Source organism: Brachyistius frenatus, unplaced genomic scaffold, assembly GCF_029030835.1.
Source record: "Brachyistius frenatus isolate BFR_SWC_R1_liver_20210118 unplaced genomic scaffold, ASM2903083v1 Contig_5, whole genome shotgun sequence".
Classification (NCBI taxonomy): Eukaryota; Metazoa; Chordata; class Actinopteri; family Embiotocidae; genus Brachyistius; species Brachyistius frenatus.
This window is the reverse complement of record NW_027210604.1, coordinates 2,664,171-2,684,300: the sequence shown is the minus strand read 5'-3', so window position 1 is coordinate 2,684,300 and position 20,130 is coordinate 2,664,171. Positions and strand designations below refer to the sequence as shown.

Genomic DNA, 20,130 nt, shown 5'->3' with positions numbered 1-20,130 from the left:
CCTCTCCTCCTTGATCTTCCCACACTGTTTGCTTTACTTTATTTTCTGTTTTCTCTCCCCCTCCCCCTGCAACTTTTTCGTGCAAAGAATAAAATTTCATCTGCGCGGGCTCTGGGAAAGGCGGCCCTCGGATTGGCCCTTGCCCGTACAGATGCTTTGAATTTACGGGGGCTTTTCTGCCTGCTAGTAGAAGCAGGGAGGGATGGAGGGATGGATGGTGGGATGGAGGAAAAGACATGGGAGGGGTTGATGGGGGAGGTTGAGAGGGGGTGAAACCTGCCTGTATTTCCTGGGGATTAGGCGTCAGATGGGCGCCCTCAGAGGAGGTCTCAGGTCCTGGCCTCCCTGGATGGCTGGGAAACTGACCCCCATCTGACTCCGTGGTCTTCCCTGTTCCCTACCAGCATGTAGCCCCGGGACAGGACCAAGGCCTGGTCTCTGTCCGATAACCAGGCGGGCTCCCCGCTGCCTGCACGGCGGACCAAACCCGAAATGTTTTTTGTTTTTTTTTACATATTATTCCACGTTTTTCAAAGAGTATAACACACGTTTAGTGTAACCGTTTAGCAGTTTTTATATCTCTGTGAACAAGTAATCTATTGAGATCTGGGAATATCTCTTTTCTTTCGTACAGACTTGAACGCGTCTCTCAGGTTGAAAAGTCCTGTGTCCTTCGTCGCTTTTAGCTTTTGTCGTTTTGATTTTACAGCCACGTCTGTGCTGTTTTTGGTTCACGCTCGCAGTTCCTGCCGACGTCATTTTGTTTTCGGCTAAGAAAGCTCCGAAAAAGCGACAACATTTACATTCAGTGGAGCGACAAAACGAGCCGGGAGTTGGTGGAGACCAAACTAGAGTTAAACGAAGAGTAAACATTTGACTCGTATTTGCCAGACGCCTGCAATGCGGAGCAGGATTTGCGGTGAGCGTTGTAACTTCAGGTTTAACTCTGCGTTTTCAGGGTTGTAATGGTAGTTCACTTTTTACTGGGGGCTGCATCTCCATGGTAACCAATGCTGCAGACCTAACCTGCTCCGGAGCAGGTTGTGTTTAAGATAACGGATCAAAACGTATAAAAGCACGGCCTACCGGCCAATCAAGTCTGTTAGAAAATGGCCTCTTGGCAAGTTAATATTCACCTTCGTGTGACCGTTCAGCATGTTATTGTTGTTGCTTAATGTTGAATATTATACTTTGTCTAGAGGGGTCCAAACTTAGAGTCAAATCTTTCTGAGGGATTGTGAGAGGAAAGGAGGAAAAACCATGCAAACATTAGAAATATTTTCTTCGATTCTGTCATAAAATATTTGCTAATGAGAACAATTTGTAAAATTAAACCATCTTAAAAAGCCAAAAATATAAAATCAGTGTCTGAAAAAACACAGTTAACAAATAAATGGGAGATTAAAAACACACTATTACTCCCTTAAATGTAATGAAGTATATATTACAAAAGCTTATGGTGGTAATAATCAGTTCCTCACAATTGTTCTTCAGCACAGTGCTTTAATAGCAATGTCCACACGAGCCTGCACTGGAAAATATAAGTACTCATGTCAGGCATTTTCCTTTTTCCTCGTCAGGTCACTGACATGAAAGGGAACACAACTTTCTTTGCCGTTTTATGAACGAGAAAAAGGAATCTCACAAACAGGAAACTGTATTCTCACAACTTGAAGAGGAAGTGCACTCAATGGTGCACTTTAACGTGAAAATTGCGTCGTTACATTTGGTTCACTGCAGGAACAGATGTCCAGTTCAAGTCTGTCAGTGAACACTCAGCTGCAGGATTTGTGTTTCACCAAAACTGGTCTAGATGCGTTTTTCTTGATTACTGTTTAACTGTTTTGAGTCATTTGTTTTGTTTTTTTTCGGCCTAATTTGCATCTTTGTGCTTCACGAGGGACGGCTGTATGCAAAATGGCAAAAAACCAAAATGCCGATATCTGTGGGAAAGAAAAAGCAAAAACAAGCTCATACCAAACAATAGTGCAAAAAGGACATTAGGTTCCTTTAAGCTTGTCTGATTCATGCTCATCTATGACCAATCCTAAAGCTGTGACCTTGACATTTTTAAATTAGATACCCAGAATGTCCTCAGACTGAAACTCCATTTGGTCCTCGTAAGTACAGCACGGAGACACGCGCGCTTGCCGAGCCGGAGATCGTGAGGCTTTGACTGTGGCTCTCGGTCAAATCAAATCAATGTAGCATGTCATCTTTCTGCCATTTGTTCTGTAACACCTCAAATTGTTTATCACTTTAATACAGTGAAGGGATTTATTATTACATTCAAGACACACGCACACACACACACTTGTTTCCAACGGGGACAATGATGGTTTTCTCTTATAATGACCACGTCACACTCGGCCCAAAGGTCCTGGAAGCGTCCTACAGATCTGCATGAAACACAAAGTGATCTCATGATTTAAAGAGGAACAACATGATTTGTTTTTTTAAAGGTATTTTATTACCGGAGTGTGTACAGACTTTTTTTTTTTTTTTTTTTTTGTAGAATCATCAATTGTAGCAATTCTTTAGAAAGCATTTTACAATTTATTATTATTTTTTTTACTCATAAGAAAGTTAGGCTGTTGAAAAGTCTAAATGCAGCTGAGGTTCCTCATATACGTCCATCAGTCCCGATTTAAATCCAACTCAAATCGACCAGCGTCTGTGTGAAGAGGTCTGCTGCTGCACAGAAAATGGCTGAGATGAAAAATCCCAATTCTTGATTACAGGGAGCCATCTGGTGGCGGCTCAATGAGAGAGCAAACCAAAAGTGAGCAGCACAGAACCTCTAGTTCCAGCAAAAATGCGTTTTATGGCTTAACAAAGACAAAAAACACACAAAGAAAAACTACCTCTTACATTTTTTTTTCCCCCCTTCCCAAATCCTGTGCCGTTTCGAATCAGTGTGCAAATTAAAATAGAAAATAAAAATCTATGTTACAGTCAGAATATTTTTCTCTAACATTTCACAAATACTCCATCTATATAAACACTTATAGGAACACACGATATAAACCATTGGTGCCCTGCAAAAACCTCCAATCTCCAATTCTGTTATAAATGTATGTATTTTTTTTTTTTTACTGTAAGTAACTAAACTGTGTTCACTTTACAGTATAAACTCTTCCTGCCTTTATCAGGATAATTTAGCATTATACTTAACTTCTTTCCAATTTGTATTTTTTTTTTTTTATGGGGGAGGGTGGCAGGGGGATTCAAGGTGTCTGCAGCACACGGAGAAAACATTTTTTTTTCTTTGCCTGAGGAAACAAAGGCAAAAAGAGGAATTTTCAACACATAACACAAAATTAAAAAAAAAAAAAAAAATCTTTCCATTATTCTGTTCTGAGTCTCCTCAAGTACAACAAACTGAACTTTTCTTTATGCTTTACCTTTTCATTATAACAACTATAACAACAGAGATGTTCCAAAACGCAGAACTGATACCAAAAAAAAATACAATTAAGTGTCTAGTGTTGAGTTCAAAAGAAGGAGAATAGCTGGTTTTTTTTGTGTTTTTTTTTTTTTTAATGTTTACTGCCTTTACATGCATTAACCCGTATTTCTCTGACTTCTCTGGAAGCCTTGTAATTGAGGTGTAGCTATGTCTCATAACATCTTTCATATTCTGAAAATTAAAAATTGAATCATCTGTTTTGCGTGGCACTGTTTGTGTTAAAAGACCGCAGAATGAACAGTGCACTTCTTACATTTAAACGCCAGAGGTGACAAGTAAATAAGAAAATTAAGAACGATGTAGGAAAAAAAAAAAAAAAAAAATCCCAAACATAATGCAAAAACAAGTTCCCGGCCTTTAGAAAGATTTTCCTTCTCTTCATATTCAACAAATCACGAGTAAACACCTTCCTCTTTTCCTTGCAGGAAAAACAACAGGGTGGGGTCGCGGGGACGGTGAGGCGAATATTCCGTACTTTTAGCTCGTCTCCAGCTTCGCCATTTCCTGCACGTAGATCCCGATGCTCTCGCTGTCAAACAGCACAAAGTAGACGGTCTTGATGGTGGAAGACATGGTGGCCACGAAGTAGCTGGAGATGGCCTTAAGGATCAGCTGGGCCGCCGTCTGCTTCGGGAAACCATTCCTGACGGGACAGTTCGCACACACTTAAGTGAAGTCTGGTCACACTGGAGACACCTCTCGTTTTGACTGAGACTCATTCATCGTGTTCGTGGTAGAAATTCACGCAAACATAATTACTTACTGGACAGCTTGAATTTGAAATTTGTCCAACTTGGACTTTTTAAAAAGACTTGGCTGTATTTTGTTCAGCAGCCTAAATACTTAAAGCCTCTTGAACTAACTTCTTCTTCACCGCTTTCAGCCTGGATCAAATTTGAAGTAGACCAACTCTAAAAACTTGTGTTTTTATATATATATATATAAACTTCTCAAAACCTTTGCCCATGATTTCTCAAAAGTTTTTCAGGAGTGTTAAACCTTTGCACGTCACTTTCAAGCCGTTTAACCTGAACTTTGGCCGCCTCATTCAGTGGTCTCCAACTAGGTCGAACCCTAAGAGCTACTCGAGCTAACAAGATGGGAAATAAGGAAACAATCCTTGCTTCAATCCATTATGACCGTACAAAGAAAATGTAGAGTAAAATGGGCAGAAGCGTATGGACATTGGTGACAATGCAAAAATGCCGCTGATGATGCTATAAAGACGTGTGAGCTGGAATATGTAGTTTTCAGGTGAACTATTTTTTTGTTTGTTTTTTAAACGGGTTTTCATAAAAGTGTTGTTCCATTTTTCTAAACGTGTCTTCCTTTCCCAGGTGTGTTTTCCTCACCGTCCGCTACCGATGGAGGGGAAGGCCACAGACTTGAGTTTCTTCTCGTCCGCCACCGCCAGGCAGTTCTTCACCGTCTTTTCCAGCATCTCCTCGCACTTGTCGGAGCCCCACCCTGGACTGTTGCAGTGGATGACGTACTTAGCAGGCAGACCAAAGCCGGAGGTCAACACAGCTGGGGGAGGAAGAGGAGGAGAGAGGATGAAGAATTCTTACAGGAAGGTGAGCAGGAAGAAAACTTCTAAAAAGGTAAATTGTTTTGTTTGACCAAAAATATGAATTGCACAATGATAGAAAAAAAAAAAAAAAGGCACCAAATCCTCGTGGATCAAAACGGCAGAACTAGTCAAGGTTTGGCTCAAACCTTTAATGAGTCTCGGCTGATTCGTAACACGATCGACATGTTGTACATTCAGCCATAACTTAAATCACAACAGCCATTAAAATGCAGAAAGCTAACACTAAAAAAAAAAAAATGGTGAAACCTCAACAACAACAACAACAACATGAACGACCTTCATCTGTCGCCTGAAAAGTTAACATTGAAGAAATGTAGTTGCTGGCACGACGGCCGGCACCGGGAAGATAATCTAATGAAATAAAAGCAGAACGTCGGCGGCCACCCGGCTGACACCTGTACTATTTGATCAGATCGGTGCTTTGCACTCATTGTTTGTGTCACCACGGTCGCGAGCAAGTCGAGCAAACTTCAGACACGCAGCTGGAAATTCTCGCGTCACGTCAAGTTTGTCGTCCGCAGTCAAAAATCAGCCTCATTTACCAGTTTTGTCAGAAGTCAAAACCCACAAAGTTGAGTTTGGAGTTCAGAGATGCTTCATGCTTGAAGAACTTTGTGGAAAAAAAGCATAACGCAAATCTCCGAGAGCTTAAACCGGATTTTACAGGGAGGTTAGCGGGAGAAATTGGTTCTCCAGACGGCCGGGGAGGAGAAAAAAAAAAAAAAAAAGAACAGGGGAAGAGGAGGAAAAAAAAACAAACCCCGACAGCGACGGGCTCCCCCGAGGTTAACGTTTAGTTTAGCCTCCTATCAACGCAGCAGCTGTAGAAAGTGTGACTCGGCCAAAGCACCCCGACTCTGTGAAGTGAGAACGCCTCCAGTCAGGGTTTACTAGCGCTCGGCGAACGTGTGACTGGACTGCAGTCAAAGCTTTAAGGACGAGCGGATTTCCAGATGGCCCGCAGAGAAGATGGAGAGACTTCACACAGCACAGCGAGAGCCGGTCGCTCTGCTGTTTGTGATCTGGTTGTGAGGTAAAAGTCGGAGGGGGATGATGATGATGATGATGATGATGATGGTAGTGGTGGTGGTTTTCATGACTTGCCTGCAGAGTTCAGGTTGTTTTATGGTTTGGGTGGGTGGAACAGTGAACATCTCGAGATCACCTGTCAATCAAACTATGTGGACGACAGCGCAACATTTCTATGTGGATTTTATGTTGATGTGGTTTTCAGCTTCTGCTCTTTTGTTGACAGTTTAACCTCGTGATAGACATATATATATATATATGTGTATATGTGTATGTGTGTATATATATTTTGTTCGTGTTGTGTCCATTCATTCATTCAAATACAGTATCAGACTCTGCCGGGGCGGTTTGTGACATCAGGGACTGTGTGTGTCATCCAGAGCGTCACTTGTAACCGTCAAACACACTCGCATGTCATTTTCTAAAATAATGATTAAATCTGACGGTTTCCTGCCTGAATTTTATTTACAATCGAGAAGTTTGAGAAACACTGTAAACATCCCGGAGAACTTGTTTGACGGCTGCTCTGAAGCAGGTCTGGTCAGGATGACCGTTTGGCCGATCCAGATCTCCTCAATCCCTGACAGGCTCTGCTGGCTTGGTGTTCAGTCACCTGGTAATCTATTCATGATCCTCCACACAGGGAGCGGGATTAGGACGCGGAGCTCACTTGGCTGAAGGTGGGGAGTGTTTGAAAGAGTGAGTGCGAGTGATGGATAATGAGAGAGACAGATGGAGAAAGAATAAGAAAAGGACTTGAGGGAAGGGAGACAAATGGACTGAAAGATAAAATAATCTGTTAGGGCTCAAACAATACGACTCTCCGAAGACTGATGCCGATAGGTTTGGACTGAAGTTGCCAGGAACAGATCTGATTGCGCCAGTACTGAATGCCTTTGATCATTTTCACGACAGAAAGTATTCTCTGCTCCTCGAAGACGTTCAGCATTTAGCTTTTTAAAGAAGAGTGAATTAGTTGTGAAGTGTTAGAAGTGTGTGAAGTCTGTGTTCTTGTCCAAAGGTCTAATCGTTGCCTAATGTGGAAGCAGAGGCCAGAAGGACCCGGCCCGGCTCAGTTGTGTGTGTGTGTGTGTGTGTGTGTGTGTGTGTGTGTGTGTGTGTGTGTGGTGAGTGAGACGAGAGATTTACAGGACACGCTGACATCACTGTCATAAAAGCCGGGTGGTGCTTGAGTGGATCAATGTGTACTTTCCAACGGCTTCATCTGTGACAGTGGGGGAAAGTGATGAAACGGCAGTTTTTGCTCAGTTTGTGAGTCAGAATGCAAAAAAAAAAAAAAAAACCAATCAAAACAAAAGACGAAGGTGAGGCATCGCCGACGGAAAACTGAAATGACAATTTGTACTTTCCACGGGTCCACCGTTTTGTTATGTCATCTACATTGGCTTCGTATGTCTTTTTGCTTTCTGATTTTGTCCTTTTTTTTCCTTGATTTAAAAAATAAATATGAAGTATTGACATTAATGGCAGCGATCACCTCCGGCGAGCCTCGTTGGAGCCAACGCAGATGGAACCGGTGGAAAATAGCCTTCGCAGGGGAAGAGATGATTGCAGCGTTTCTCTCTGTGGTATGAACCGAGGTTTACGCTCAACACTCGCAATGTTTTTTGTCAAGTGGACATATGCCCTGTCACATGGTCACAGCCAACTATGTGCAACTGACAGCAGTCAACAACCACAGTCTTAAAATTAGAGTTTAACTCCTAAAATGATATACAAACCAATCAATTTCCTATTATTTAAACACGTGTATGAAGTCACGGAGATTAATGTTAAAAACATGTGTTCCAAATAAAAAGGTTTGGGCCCATTGCTGCACTGACTAAAAGCTGCAACTGGACACGAGCTGGTAAACGATGTCATGTTTGACTTTTGCACCATCTAATTTAAAGACTCAGCTGAGGTCGGTTTAATAATGAAAGTCTCCAAACTTGAACTTTTCAAAAGCATCGCGACAAAAAAAGAAAATGGATTTCTGTAGCGAGATCCAGAAAACCTGCACTTACCACCGGCCACCTCCAGAGGGCCGTTTTTCTTCTTCAGCTCTTGCACCGCATCAGCGAACTCTTTCCCTCCCTTTTTTTCCAGAGCTGAGCCTGTAAGTGGAGAGAGGACCGAGGTGAATACATCTTCAGTACTGCAGACAGACAGACAGACAGGCAGACAGACAGACAGGCAGCGGGAAAGACGAGAGCTGATTGGTTGTCATGCAGGCAGACAGGCGGACACGGAGATGGACAGAAAGACAACGATGCTGTCAATCATTTCACCAAGCCTCTCTCTGAAGCTCTGAGCTCACGCCTGTTAATTAAGCCTACGGAGTTCCTGTTATTCTATTTGTGGGGTTCAGGAAAAGTCTCACAAATGAAGTGCAAAGATTCAATGCTGCTATTTTTTCCAAATGACTCACTTTCTGAGTCAGTTAAACTAATGTAAGTAAAGCCCCAGTTCCTAATGACTTCCCTCTGTCCTCACGTACTGGCTTACATGCAGTGGACTGAAAAGATTTTCTGTCACTCTCAATCGGGTAATAAAGAGTTGAAATTTAAATGTGGAAGCAGCATATTATAAAATCACAAAATAAAAGTGTTTTTTTGTTTGTTTGTTTTATATTTCAAGTAAAACAGTTCAGGGAGCAGTCAAAGTTCAAACTTCTTCCAGTTTGAATTTTGAACATCTCGAAATGACGAGGCCCAGGCCAACTGTTTTCTGTCTTGTTTTGATGTGGAGGAAGTCGTTTCACATCGATTCACGTTTCAGATTTGCTCAGAGCTACAGAGAGATACCACGAAGGAAACCAGAGAAGAGGGATGCGATTTCAACTTCACCAGACGCAGAGAACTGAACGTTCTGGCTGCAACGTCATTAAAGACAGGCAGAAGAGGAAAAACAATAGAGTTAATGTCAGCCTTTTAAAGAAAAGTTAGTGAAATAAGCTCTTCAAATTATTTAACAGTCAATACGAGCAAGCAAAAAAAAAAACCCAAATCATTTATCAGCCTGTTGTACAGTTATTAATTAAAGTAACTTCTGATCAACCTTCAGTGGGTTTTTTTTTTTTTTTAAATCTGAAGCTTATTGATCAGACATTTTGGCGAACTCTCTTTCTAACCAGCTGAGCTGACAGCATGGCCGAGGGGTGGCAGGTCACAGGAAATGAAGCGAGTCCCGGATTGCTCACGTTTCAGTCAAGTGGAGCAAAGCAACGACAAGCAGCAGCAGCAGGAGGCTTTCAGGACTCTGCTCTGTTAACACTGCATCTTCTACTTGACCACCAAGGGGGACGTACAGAAGCACTGTGCATGTTTTCTTCAGTGACTTCAGTACCACGACAAACTTTAATGAACTACCCGAGTTAAAAGGACTGTAACGCTGTTTTTTATATGTTTGTAGGTTGGCTACAGCTCATTCCTATGTACGATAGGATGGGAAAGTAAACTCGCAAAGACTTGAAAGTTCGCCTGCAGTTCGCTGCAGTCTACATTAATGTATAAAGACAGCCTCACAAAGCAGGATGACAAAGTTGCAGATGTGGTTGAAGGCTTCTCAAACGCAACAAAACTGCACAGCAGGTTACAGGAAGTTTCACAATTCAAATGCGTTTTTGTTTTTTTGCCAGACATAAACCTCCAGCATCTTTCTGCCTCAGGTAATGTTGATGATTTTAAATGTGTTCCAGGTAACTTTGTTAAACCTGTTCTGAAGATATTGAAATTTTTGGTGCATTAAAATTCAGGAATCTCTTTTTTTTTTTTTTTTTTTAAATGGTAAGCTGCAAAATCCAAATGACCCTTTCCACGGTGTCCACATTTCGGGTTTTTTTTCTCCTTCTGGAGTCAGGTTTATTGAAAACATAGCGGTGTGAATGCGCCACTCTTTGGCAGCTGACTTTCACATCTTGGCAACTGAAGTTTCCCCACAAACACCTCTTTGCATAAATATAACGGTCCCTGCTCGCACATTTCAAGCCTCTGAAAGTTCATTTTCACTTAACGCACTGTATAGTCCTTTCTGTAAATGTCGAACTGAATTACATAAATGCTGCAGTGGAGCCTTTTACGGTACAAACAGCAGGTTTTTTTTTGGGTTGAATATTAATTCAGCGGTGACCCCTGGTTTAAAAAAAAAATAAAAAAAAAAAGTCCTCTAATGTGCTGCTGCTGTGATGTTTGTCCACAGACTGCAGCGCCGAGCATCTGGATATGCGCGGGGAGAGCAGACAGGCAGTCGTGGTCTCTGCGGTGTCAGTGGTTCCTTTACCTACTTCACCACCTGTATAGAGGGAGGAGTTGGTCGGGTGAACGACAGCGTCGCTCTCCACGATGGAAATGTCGGCTTGGACAACTTGCAACTACGGACGACGACAACAACAACGACAACAACAAAACGACAGGCAAACAACATGGTGGTAAAAACACAGTGAGTGACCGGGAGCAACAAAATGAGTCAAAGAATCAGAAGGAAAATTAAAACAAATAATAAAAAAAAAATTAAAAATTAAAAAAAAGGGATGAAAGAGAAGAACAGGAAGAGAAGAGGCAGATATGTGAGCGCTCCTTATTGGCTGAGGACATCACAGGAAACAAGGAGGCAACTGAGGAAAAGGTGGGTAACGTTACAGTATGTAATTAGGAAGCAGGACTGCACAGTTGGCTAGATTTACTGAAAACACAGACGTACAGAAAATAACCCTCAATCTGTTTTTTGTTTTTTTTTAATATCATCAAGATGAAGAGTGCATCTCAAGATATTCAGATTTGTATTTTTCTCGCAGAAACAAATCTTCTCTCCGACCGTGTCGTCCTGATTCCTGAATTGTATGATCGCACGCCAGGTGGACGACCTCACGGTCGGGCTGCGGTGAGCGACTAACAGAGGTTCATGTCAGCTTCGCTTCTGTACACCGATGCTCTACTTATGTGGATCCATTTACCTTAAATTACAGACGTGTTTAGGCTGTGTGGCGGTGCGGCAGCCACGTGAGAGGAGGACAACCTGGAATGAACCTCAACACATCTACACGGTGGGGAGAGCAAGCAGGACCGCTGCTCTGAGGAGCGCTGGTAAAAAATCCTTGAAAGTCTCCGCGGAGATTCTTTAGCTCTCCTCGGGAATGTAGTTCATTTATGATTTATTTTCGTATCGATTTGCCAGAGAAATTCCACCTTTCTGCTCTTTATTTTTAATGTCAAAGAACAGGATCAGATGCTTGAGACCACAAGGAATCAAAGGATCTCATCATTTATTCACACTGTGAGCAGTTCTCTTATTTGCCCGAGAGCATCCAGGAAGCATCAGTAAGCACGTCTGCGGTGGTATATAGAGTTATATACAAGTGAATACAAAAATTTAGATTTTTACAGCCATTCGAAGCATCTGCATGAAACCAAAAAGTCAATAACAATACTTAACAATGGCTACGTCTATCGTTTGAGGTCTGCTAGTCGTTAAAGTGATTTTCCTGAGCTTTTACTTTTTGTAAATGTTTGCTGTATGTCTCACTGGGATGTTTAGAGGGCCGGTATCAAAGCCACAAAAAATACGACTTGCCTATCCAAAGTTGTGGAGCAGCATTCAAAGTAAAGCTCGCTGCCACCAAGAGTATAATTTGATCTTTTTCAAAAGGAGCAGGCAGGTTTAGACTTTCACACTTTTCATTTCATGTTCCAAAGAGCATCCCAAATGAGGACATTGATCGCCACAGATGAAAGTAAAGAGGGTCCTCTTGCAACGGCCCGGAAACTCTCTCCAGTAACAGAAAGTTAAGAGAAAATGTAGACTGAGAACTGAGTCCAAAAATGATAAACAATAAGTCTAAACTTTGGACTGGTTGTGATGTGTAAAAAAAAAAAAGGGAAAAGAAACAGACTTTCAGCTAGATTTTCATATTTTAGATTTTTTTTTTTTTTTTTTTAAATCTAATTAGATCTTTAGTTGCTTTTCAATAATCCAAATAAACATGACTAAATTCCAGATTTTCTTTGAAACAGACACTAAAAATTTAATTCAATATCAACATCTCTTCCGCTGTCCAACACCTGAACCAAAGCTGCTCACAGTGTGAAGGAACAGTCGTTGTAACGAGTCAACCGGCCTGAAACCTTATTGGCATTCTTGACTCACCGAGGATTTAATTTAGAAGTCAAGTTGTTAAAGTGCTGAACATTCAAGGATTTTTAAATCTCAAAGCCTGCTGGGACCAGAGAGGGTTGGGGGAGCTCACCTAGATCGTCTTTGAGTTCAAGTTCAGCATTGGTGGGGTTGATGACCCCCTCCACGTCAAAGCCAGCCAAGTTACTGACCTCGCTGTGGATAAGGTTGAGCTGCGGAGGGGGGGGAGGAGGAGGAGGAGGAGGAGGAGGCAGGGGAGAGCGAGGAGGGAGGGAGGGGGGTTGGCATGCCGTTGAGGAGGTAGAGCGAGGAGGAAGAAGTGAGGAAGCAAAGCCATTAAAACCAGATTCACACTGCGGCTTAAAAGGGATACCTTGACTTTTTAATTAACTACAAAATTGCACACAGTGAGTCATTCTACAAGTATTTGTGTGGAGTGAAATAATCAATTATAATAAATTACAGTGTAGAGTTCATACAGGAGGCCGCTTGGTGTAAAGGACATTATGTAAGGATGTGGTGGAAAAAAAAAAAAGACTTTGACACACTTATTAACACCGCAACAATATATTAAAGCCAAGTGTCTGGTTGGAAGCATTCGTCAGCTCCAAATTAGACCTCTAGATACGATGATGAAATGCTTTCATGAGTACGTTTTCAACAACTAACAGAATTCAAAAGGGGCAAGCAATTCTCCAGGTGCATTAGTTAGGAAATGATACATTATTTAAAGGTCCCATATGTTACGCTTCTCTCGTGTTTTATTAGCTGCCTTGATATCTATTAGAAGACATTTTTATGTACCAAAAAAAAAACATCTCATTAATAGTTTTACACCCCCCCCCCTCTTAAACTCCTCTCTGGAGCTCTACCAAGAACAGGTTGTTTTGTGTCTTTGTCTAGAAGGCGTATTGATATCACTGACCCTCTCATCTGATTGGCTGACCCTTTTCTGACTGACACATGCTCAAGCCAATCACAGGTTTTCTTCGGTCTCGTAGCTCGCTCGCTCCATAACAAAATGACCGCTCGGCGTTTTCGCACCCAAAAAAAGGTTGGGCAGTGGGCCGTGCAGAGGGCGGACATATGTGGCGAGTTTGAGTTTGTGACATCACAAACTTTTGATAGTCCGAACGGCGTAGTTGCTGAATAGAGTCTGAGGGCAGTTTTCTGTGGACTGAGCGTATTGACACGTTCACAGTGTTTTTACGGCACTTCGACGTGCTTTATAATTGAAGAAAAGCAGATATCTGAATTTTGACAATATGGGACCTTTAAAAAAAAAAAAAAAATTAAGGCAAACAGCCTGGAAATTTAGGACAATATTTCTGACAAACGACATAACAGAAAATAGGTCACAAGCTGAAACTAACCAACTAGTATCATGAATACAATCTGTAGAAGGTAGAAAAATACTGTTTAGATCCTTTAATCTACATCCTATGTCTTGCTGTGTCCTTTTTGTGTTGATGCTACTGAGAAAAATCTGAGTATCTTTATACGTATTGTACAAGTTGAATTTGTGTTTAGTTAAGCTTGTTTTGTCTTTTTTTTTTCAAAAACAAAACAAAATGTCAAGGTATCCCTCTAAAGAATTTAAAATGCGACATCCAGTTGGCACCCAATATTGATCATCTGTTATTCAAACACCATATTCCACCAACAAGCATGTTAAAGCAAAATTTGATGATAAAGGCCAAGATCATCCCAAAGAAAAGGCTCGAGGAAAAAAAAAAAAAAAAAAAAAGTGCAGTTATAATAATTAAGTCTATAAAAACAGGAAAAGACGAGCCTTTGTGTTCGAGGGGTTCATTATCTTTATCAGCGGGAGGTTAACTGCATTCATTTGATTAATTATCATCCACTGATTTCAACAGCTGCTGTAATCTGTGGTCAACTGCGTGATTGCGCACCGAGCTATTTTCCAAATGAAGAGAGTAAATGACAGCAGCTCCTACTGAGCTTTATGTTCTATTTCAAATCAGTTTTTGCAATCCACAAATTCAAATTTTTTTTTTTTTTGTGCGTAAGCATTTGATCTTTGTTTTCCCCACCCTCCCCAATCACTATAACAATTCATTATAGAGGAAGGCAAGTAAATCAGTGCTCATTTGATCTCTGATACAGCTCACTGAAAGACTCGCGAAACAAAGAGTCAAGAGTCATTATGCTTTAAAAACAAACATCTGTGGTAAAGGATGGCAGTTAAATCACGCGTGCTGAGTCAATTGTCAATTCTTAATTTACTAACAGCTAAATGTCAAGTCAATGAGCATTAATGAACATTAGTATCAACATATGCATAGCAGGCCAAAGCGTGCAGCGCCACGAGCCGTCAGATCGCAACTGAGCTGAAACGTTGAACCGTGGAAGTAATTTTACTCTCCGCGGGGAACTTTTTGCTTTTGTATTCAAACAGCGTAATAAAGTGCTGTGATGTTACACTAATAATAACCGCCTAATATATTCTGTAGAAAGACCCCATCCATGTTGTCACGGAAATGTTTGCCACTCCAAACACCGCTCCGGTTTTATTTGGAACAAAGAATGTGTATTACGATCTGCAGCACAAACTGCACGAGAGCCCAAATCACTATAAATCAGCAATTACCATCTTTTATAATCGGTGACAGCTCTTGCATCATTCTTGAGTCATTCATTCATTCATTCAAACTGTCATCCCAATGCCTTTTATGTTTTGTTTTTTTATTTTTTATTTATTCAAATCAATTTTTTATGAGCTTCTGAACATAATGATCCTGAAACATTTCGATAGGGCTTTCGGGCAAATTTACTTCCAAGTTTCAGCTCAGTAAATACAATTAAAAGAAGCCGTTTTAATGCTGAACGGGACCAAAGCCGAAGGAGCTAACAGATCTGAGATGAGACGCACACAACGCCGCGCTCATGGTTGCTACTATTACAAGTGATGCTTACAATTAGTACGAAGTCTGCAGACCTTTTACAACGTTCAGTGCGAGGGAACTTTCATCAAACAACATATAAAGAGCTTTAATGAGAGACGCGATGACTGATCTTTGATTGATTTCCCCTTCTTGGATCGAGCCGAGCGATGACAAGGAACTGCAGATAAATAAAATTAAAAAAAAGCCTGAATAACACGTCGGCGGTATTAACGGTTTGTTGTCTTTTAGGGTGCTTCGAGCACCCGTGGCAGAGCAAAACTGCTTTTGTTGTTTGTTTGTTTGCCGTGAAGAACCGTTTATCCGGGGCACTTTAACACTGACGTGATTCGTCGGGACTTGTTTGGGTTTGCGCGAGAACGAGGTGTCACATTTCACCACCCCCCCGACGCCGATCAGAATCGCACGTGACTGAAAAAGACCAACATGTTGCGTCTTCGCCTCCTCCGATCAGCAAATACCAAGCGTCGATCTCGGCGCGACAAAGTCCACGCGGTTGCCGCAGCTGTCGCGGTCTGGAATCTGCTCGTGGTTTGTTATCTTCCTGAATTAGGTGCGATTTGGTTTGGTTAAAAACACGGCTGGCGTTTAGTGTAATACTCCAAGCCGACGGCGAACTGACCTTTTGACCCAGGAAGAGGCTCTTGGTGGAGAGCACGGTGAAGCTGTCGGCCGGAGATCCCTCTGTAGTGCTGTCCGCCGACGCCGCCTTGCTCACCTCGCTCTGCTTCTGTTGGGGACGTTAAAATGCAATGTTGGCGTGCGACACACGAGGTCAGCTACGACCGCTGCAGCTGCAGTTTTACGACGACGCCTTCTGCCTAAAATCGAAATTTCACTCGTTTCTGAGCGTTATTCAAAATTTCTCGTCTTAAAAAAAAAAAAAAAAAAACCGCCTTTCAAAGTAACGTCGGCCTCGAAGCCGAACTGAAACGCAGACGAGTTGGATTTTGATGCGAACTCTGGTTTGCTCACAGATCACACCCCATGTAGACGATCCTGAAATCTTCAATCCGAATGAAATAAAAAAAAAAAAAAAAGTGTGCATGAGACAAACCTTAGCCTTCCCTCGTCCCTTTTTCCCACTCATTTTCTTAGCTGCCGATTTCTTCACTGGCTTGGGCTTCTTCTCGGGGGGAGGTGAGACGGGCGTCTCCAGTTTGCCCTTCGCGCCTCTCTTCTTGGCCAGCAGCTCTGGATGGATGTTGGGCAGGACTCCGCCCGCTGCGATGGTCACGCCTTTCAGCAGCTGGCAAATGAAAAGATTACACAATCGACTTGAGTGTCCGCGCCGCCTGGAAGGCGAGAGATTAATCGAAGGGCTTTCTGTGTCGTGTTGACAGGAATTTGCGCAGCAGCTGACCTGGTTCAGCTCCTCATCGTTGGCGATGGCCAGCAGGATATGTCGTGGTGTTACGCGACCCTTTTTATTGTCCCGGGCTGCATTACCTGCCAACTCCAGGATCTCCGCTATATGAATTAAAAAAAACAACAACAACAAACAAAAAAAAAACTGTAAATATTAAAAGAGCAGGAGTAGTTTAGAGAATCGGTTTATAAATCCTTACATGAACTTTATGAAATCTCTTATATGCTATAAAAAAAAAAAAAGATTTTATTTCTCAACTAGATCCAAAGAGCGTAAAAGTGTAGTCTGCCTCCAAATCTAAGCCGTCTACCTTCAAGCAAACATCAGGACGTGCGGTGATCTCTGGACTGTGAAAACCCCGAATACACATCTTAGGAGTGCTTCCTCATCAGTATCCACAAGCTGTCATATCTCTAACGCAAGCTGATGCAAGCTCACTTACAGCACTCTCCGTTTTGTTTTGTTTTTTTTGGGGGGGGGAGCGCTGCTTTCTGCCTGAATTCGAAGATGTTACTGGATATAAAGATTATGTAAATATTATATTTGGGTCAAAATGGGATATTTGAAAAAAAAAAAAAAAAAAAAAAAGTGCCCTCGCGCAACAGAGACTTAAGAGATTTAAAATACGATTTTACAGTCGTCATTTGGAGCTTCGTCATCTTGAATCCGAATTATCGCAGCTTTAGCAGAGTTTTTCATGTCTAAATATATCGCAAAAGTAAGTTAGAAGCATTAACGTCGCTCAAGGAAAAAGCCATTCAACAATCAGTTGTATTTCCTCACAAACAAACAAACAAAAACAAAAATCCACTGTGATAAGTATTCAAACCCAAAAAAAAAAATCTCACCGGTAAGATACTCGAGGACAGCAGCCAGGTAGACAGGAGCCCCCACCCCGATGCGATATTTAGGCAGCCCCCTCTTGATGTAGCGCAGCATGCGGCCCACAGGGAAGATGACGCCGGCCTTGGTGGACCGGGACGTCTTGGTCGACTTCTTCTTTCCCCCTCGGCTGGACATGGTGCTGAGACTGCGACCAGTGTCGGGCTCTGCAGGGGAGGGGGGACACATCGACAGCACATATTACAATAACCCGGTGCATGGGGACAAAAAAAAAAAAGACTCGTATACACCAGACAAAATAAAACGTTCATCTTTAACGTTTACCTTAATGGATCTCTTAAATAGTTAAGTTGCACGCTCAGACCGAGTCGTGCTTTAGGGAATGATTGTAAGCTTTTAGCACGAACGTCAAAGTACAGTAAATCACCGTTTCTGTGAATGAAGCTCTTCTTTTTGTTTTTTGTTTTTTCCGACTTAAGAATACATAGAAACAAAGATTGGTGACAAGCCATAAAATACCAGATATAAACGAGTAATGACACCACGAGGCGTTATGAAAAACAAAAGTGTTGTTGTTGTTGTTGTTTGTTTTTGTTGACAAACCCAAAGTGACTGAGGACACCAAAATATTGTCTGCTTTTCCTCAGGACTCCCATTCACGAAGTACTCAGGCTCTTTGTTTTGGTCACCCTCAGGGTGAAATCACTTCTGCAAACAAATATTTTATTAATAACACATGCCACGTAGCCCTGACATCCTGGGAATGGTCATTAAATACATGTAAACATCACGCGTGTGTTTTTTTTTTTTTTGCGGTGTTAAACTGTAATAAAAGCAGCAATATCGATCCTATAAATAATGTAATGACATTAAACACGAATGCACTTGAAATCAATGTCACTGCGCCAGATGCAGACACCAATTAGCCGTCCGTTACTGTTGATCAATTAGCGCCACCGTAAGGCGACGTTTATTTATTTAATTTTTTTTTTTCCTTCCTGCAAAACGTTAACCGTGGCCGGTGCAACATTTCACTGACCGGCACAAGAGTAAAACGCAATTTTAATTTTCTACGCAAACGTCTGCGGCATTTCTCCGCTCCGGCCAGGTGCAGGTGGGTTGAAGCGCCACAGCGATTTCCGCATGTCAACAGATCCGTCGGATGTCTCCGCACGGTCGGCGTTGATCGTGTCCGCGCTCCCGTCGACTGAATGAGCGACTAAAAACCGACCGGACGACCCCCGAGGACGGGTTTTCTTTTTTTGTTGTTTTGTTCTTCTTCTTATTATTATTATAATTATTATTATTATTATTATTTCTGTTCAGGTCAGCGAGCTTTCGGGTGGAAACAACCCCCTCCGGTAGAGCGGCGGCAGCTGCCCGCTCCTCCTTCCCTCCCCTTCCTGCCTGTCACAGCTCCAGCAGCACGGTCTCCGCTCTCGGCCTCCATGCCGTAGAAAAAAAAAATATATATATATATATATATATATTTTTTAAAAAGCGCTAAATGGCAACGCTAACGGCGAGCGGACACCGTCTCCAACCGAAGCGACCGCGCTTGGAGCAGAAAACGGCGGCGCGCGTCCCCCGGCGGAGTACTTACAAAAACAAGAGAGAAGCACGGCGGAAAAAAATGTGTCGTTCTCCGGTAACAAGCCTGGGCAGTGTCCCCCGACTCCCACAATCCACAGCGAGTTGAGCTACCAGAGCTGCCCGCGGAGCAGAGAGAGCAAACCTGCTGAATCTGAATCCGCTCGCCGAGATGATCTTTAACCCTTTACGCGCTTCTTCTTCTTTTTTTTTTTTTTTTTTTTGTGTGTCCACAAAACACGTGGTTTTGGGGGCTGAAACGCGAAATGTTTCCCGAGCAGATCGATGCTGACTCTGACTATAAAATAAATAAATAAAAAAAAAGCTTGTCAGTAGTCACATTTAATGCAGCCCGACTCCTCTGACCAGGGGTGGCACTGCAAGGTGCCCAAAGCCCCCCCCATTTCATTTGCTGTAAAAAAAACCAACAAATTATGTTACAAATATTTTACCCTTATTTAAAAAAAAAAAAAAAAAAAAAAGATATATTCGTATTTGTTGAATTTATTAAAACAAACAAAGTTATCAGGGCAACAAGTATATTCTTACTAGAGTCTAATAATGGGAGGTCGGAGCTCATATCGGTAAATACGACCCCATTTGAACGCAGAATAAGTACTGCCAGGGGTGTAGTGATAAATTTGTTGAATTCATTGGCTGTTCTGGATTACCTAGTGTTAGTTCAGTCACAACACGTAAGAAATAATAATAAAAAAAAAAGTTTCTGTCAACTGAAATGCTACAGGGCTTTTATTTTGAAAGGGAAGAGTTGAACCCCCCTCCTAAAAAACAAACAAACAACATATCACTTTTTTGAGACTTGATATCTAGTTAATGATGGGATTATTTTTTTTTTCAGATGGACCGCCAGAAAATTAATAACAAGAAGTGACTTTAGCGAATGACACTATAATGACTTGTGGAAAAGAATATATTGACTTTGCATTTCATGATTTAAAAGTCAAAGTGCTCCTCTCAGAGATTTTTGAGTGAGAATGAAATCACTTTAGTCCTCAACAAGCATCCAAATTGCACAAAAAAAAAAAAGATTCATGATACATTTAAATAAGTACATTATTCAGCCCCCTCTTGTGTCTGTGAAGGAGCCACTTACAAATATAACATGTTTGCTGACAACTCAGCAATATGATGCAGTGGCAGCAGTTTCCCACCAGAGGTCAGA

At 41.9% G+C, this 20,130-nt stretch overlaps 1 protein-coding gene and 1 long non-coding RNA gene across 6 annotated transcripts; one reads left to right on the top strand and one right to left on the bottom strand.

Annotated features, from left to right (window-relative positions):
* Positions 1-2,555: 2,555 nt before the first annotated feature.
* Positions 2,556-19,160, bottom strand: macroh2a1 (macroH2A.1 histone). Of its 5 annotated transcripts, none has more exons than XM_069717503.1 (9): positions 18,961-19,152; positions 17,363-17,563; positions 16,509-16,615; positions 16,203-16,394; positions 15,768-15,875; positions 10,371-10,461; positions 8,117-8,206; positions 4,822-4,996; positions 2,556-4,112 (listed from the first exon to the last, which is right to left on the bottom strand). In XM_069717503.1, exons 2-9 carry the CDS (start codon positions 17,532-17,534, stop codon positions 3,947-3,949), a joined length of 1,101 nt encoding a protein of 366 aa, XP_069573604.1. In that variant the 5' UTR covers positions 17,535-17,563; positions 18,961-19,152; the 3' UTR covers positions 2,556-3,946. The 5 variants fall into 5 exon arrangements, with proteins under 5 accessions (XP_069573604.1, XP_069573596.1, XP_069573628.1 ...); XM_069717495.1 differs by lacking the exon at positions 10,371-10,461 and adding an exon at positions 12,334-12,433 and having other exon boundaries at positions 18,961-19,151; XM_069717527.1 differs by lacking the exon at positions 2,556-4,112 and having other exon boundaries at positions 4,905-4,996; positions 10,375-10,461; positions 18,961-19,157.
* On the top strand, positions 9,731-11,973 carry LOC138632306 (uncharacterized). Its single transcript, XR_011311806.1, has 4 exons — positions 9,731-9,759; positions 10,290-10,715; positions 10,885-10,970; positions 11,056-11,973. It is a non-coding gene; the product is annotated as an uncharacterized lncRNA (long non-coding RNA).
* Positions 19,161-20,130: the final 970 nt, after the last annotated feature.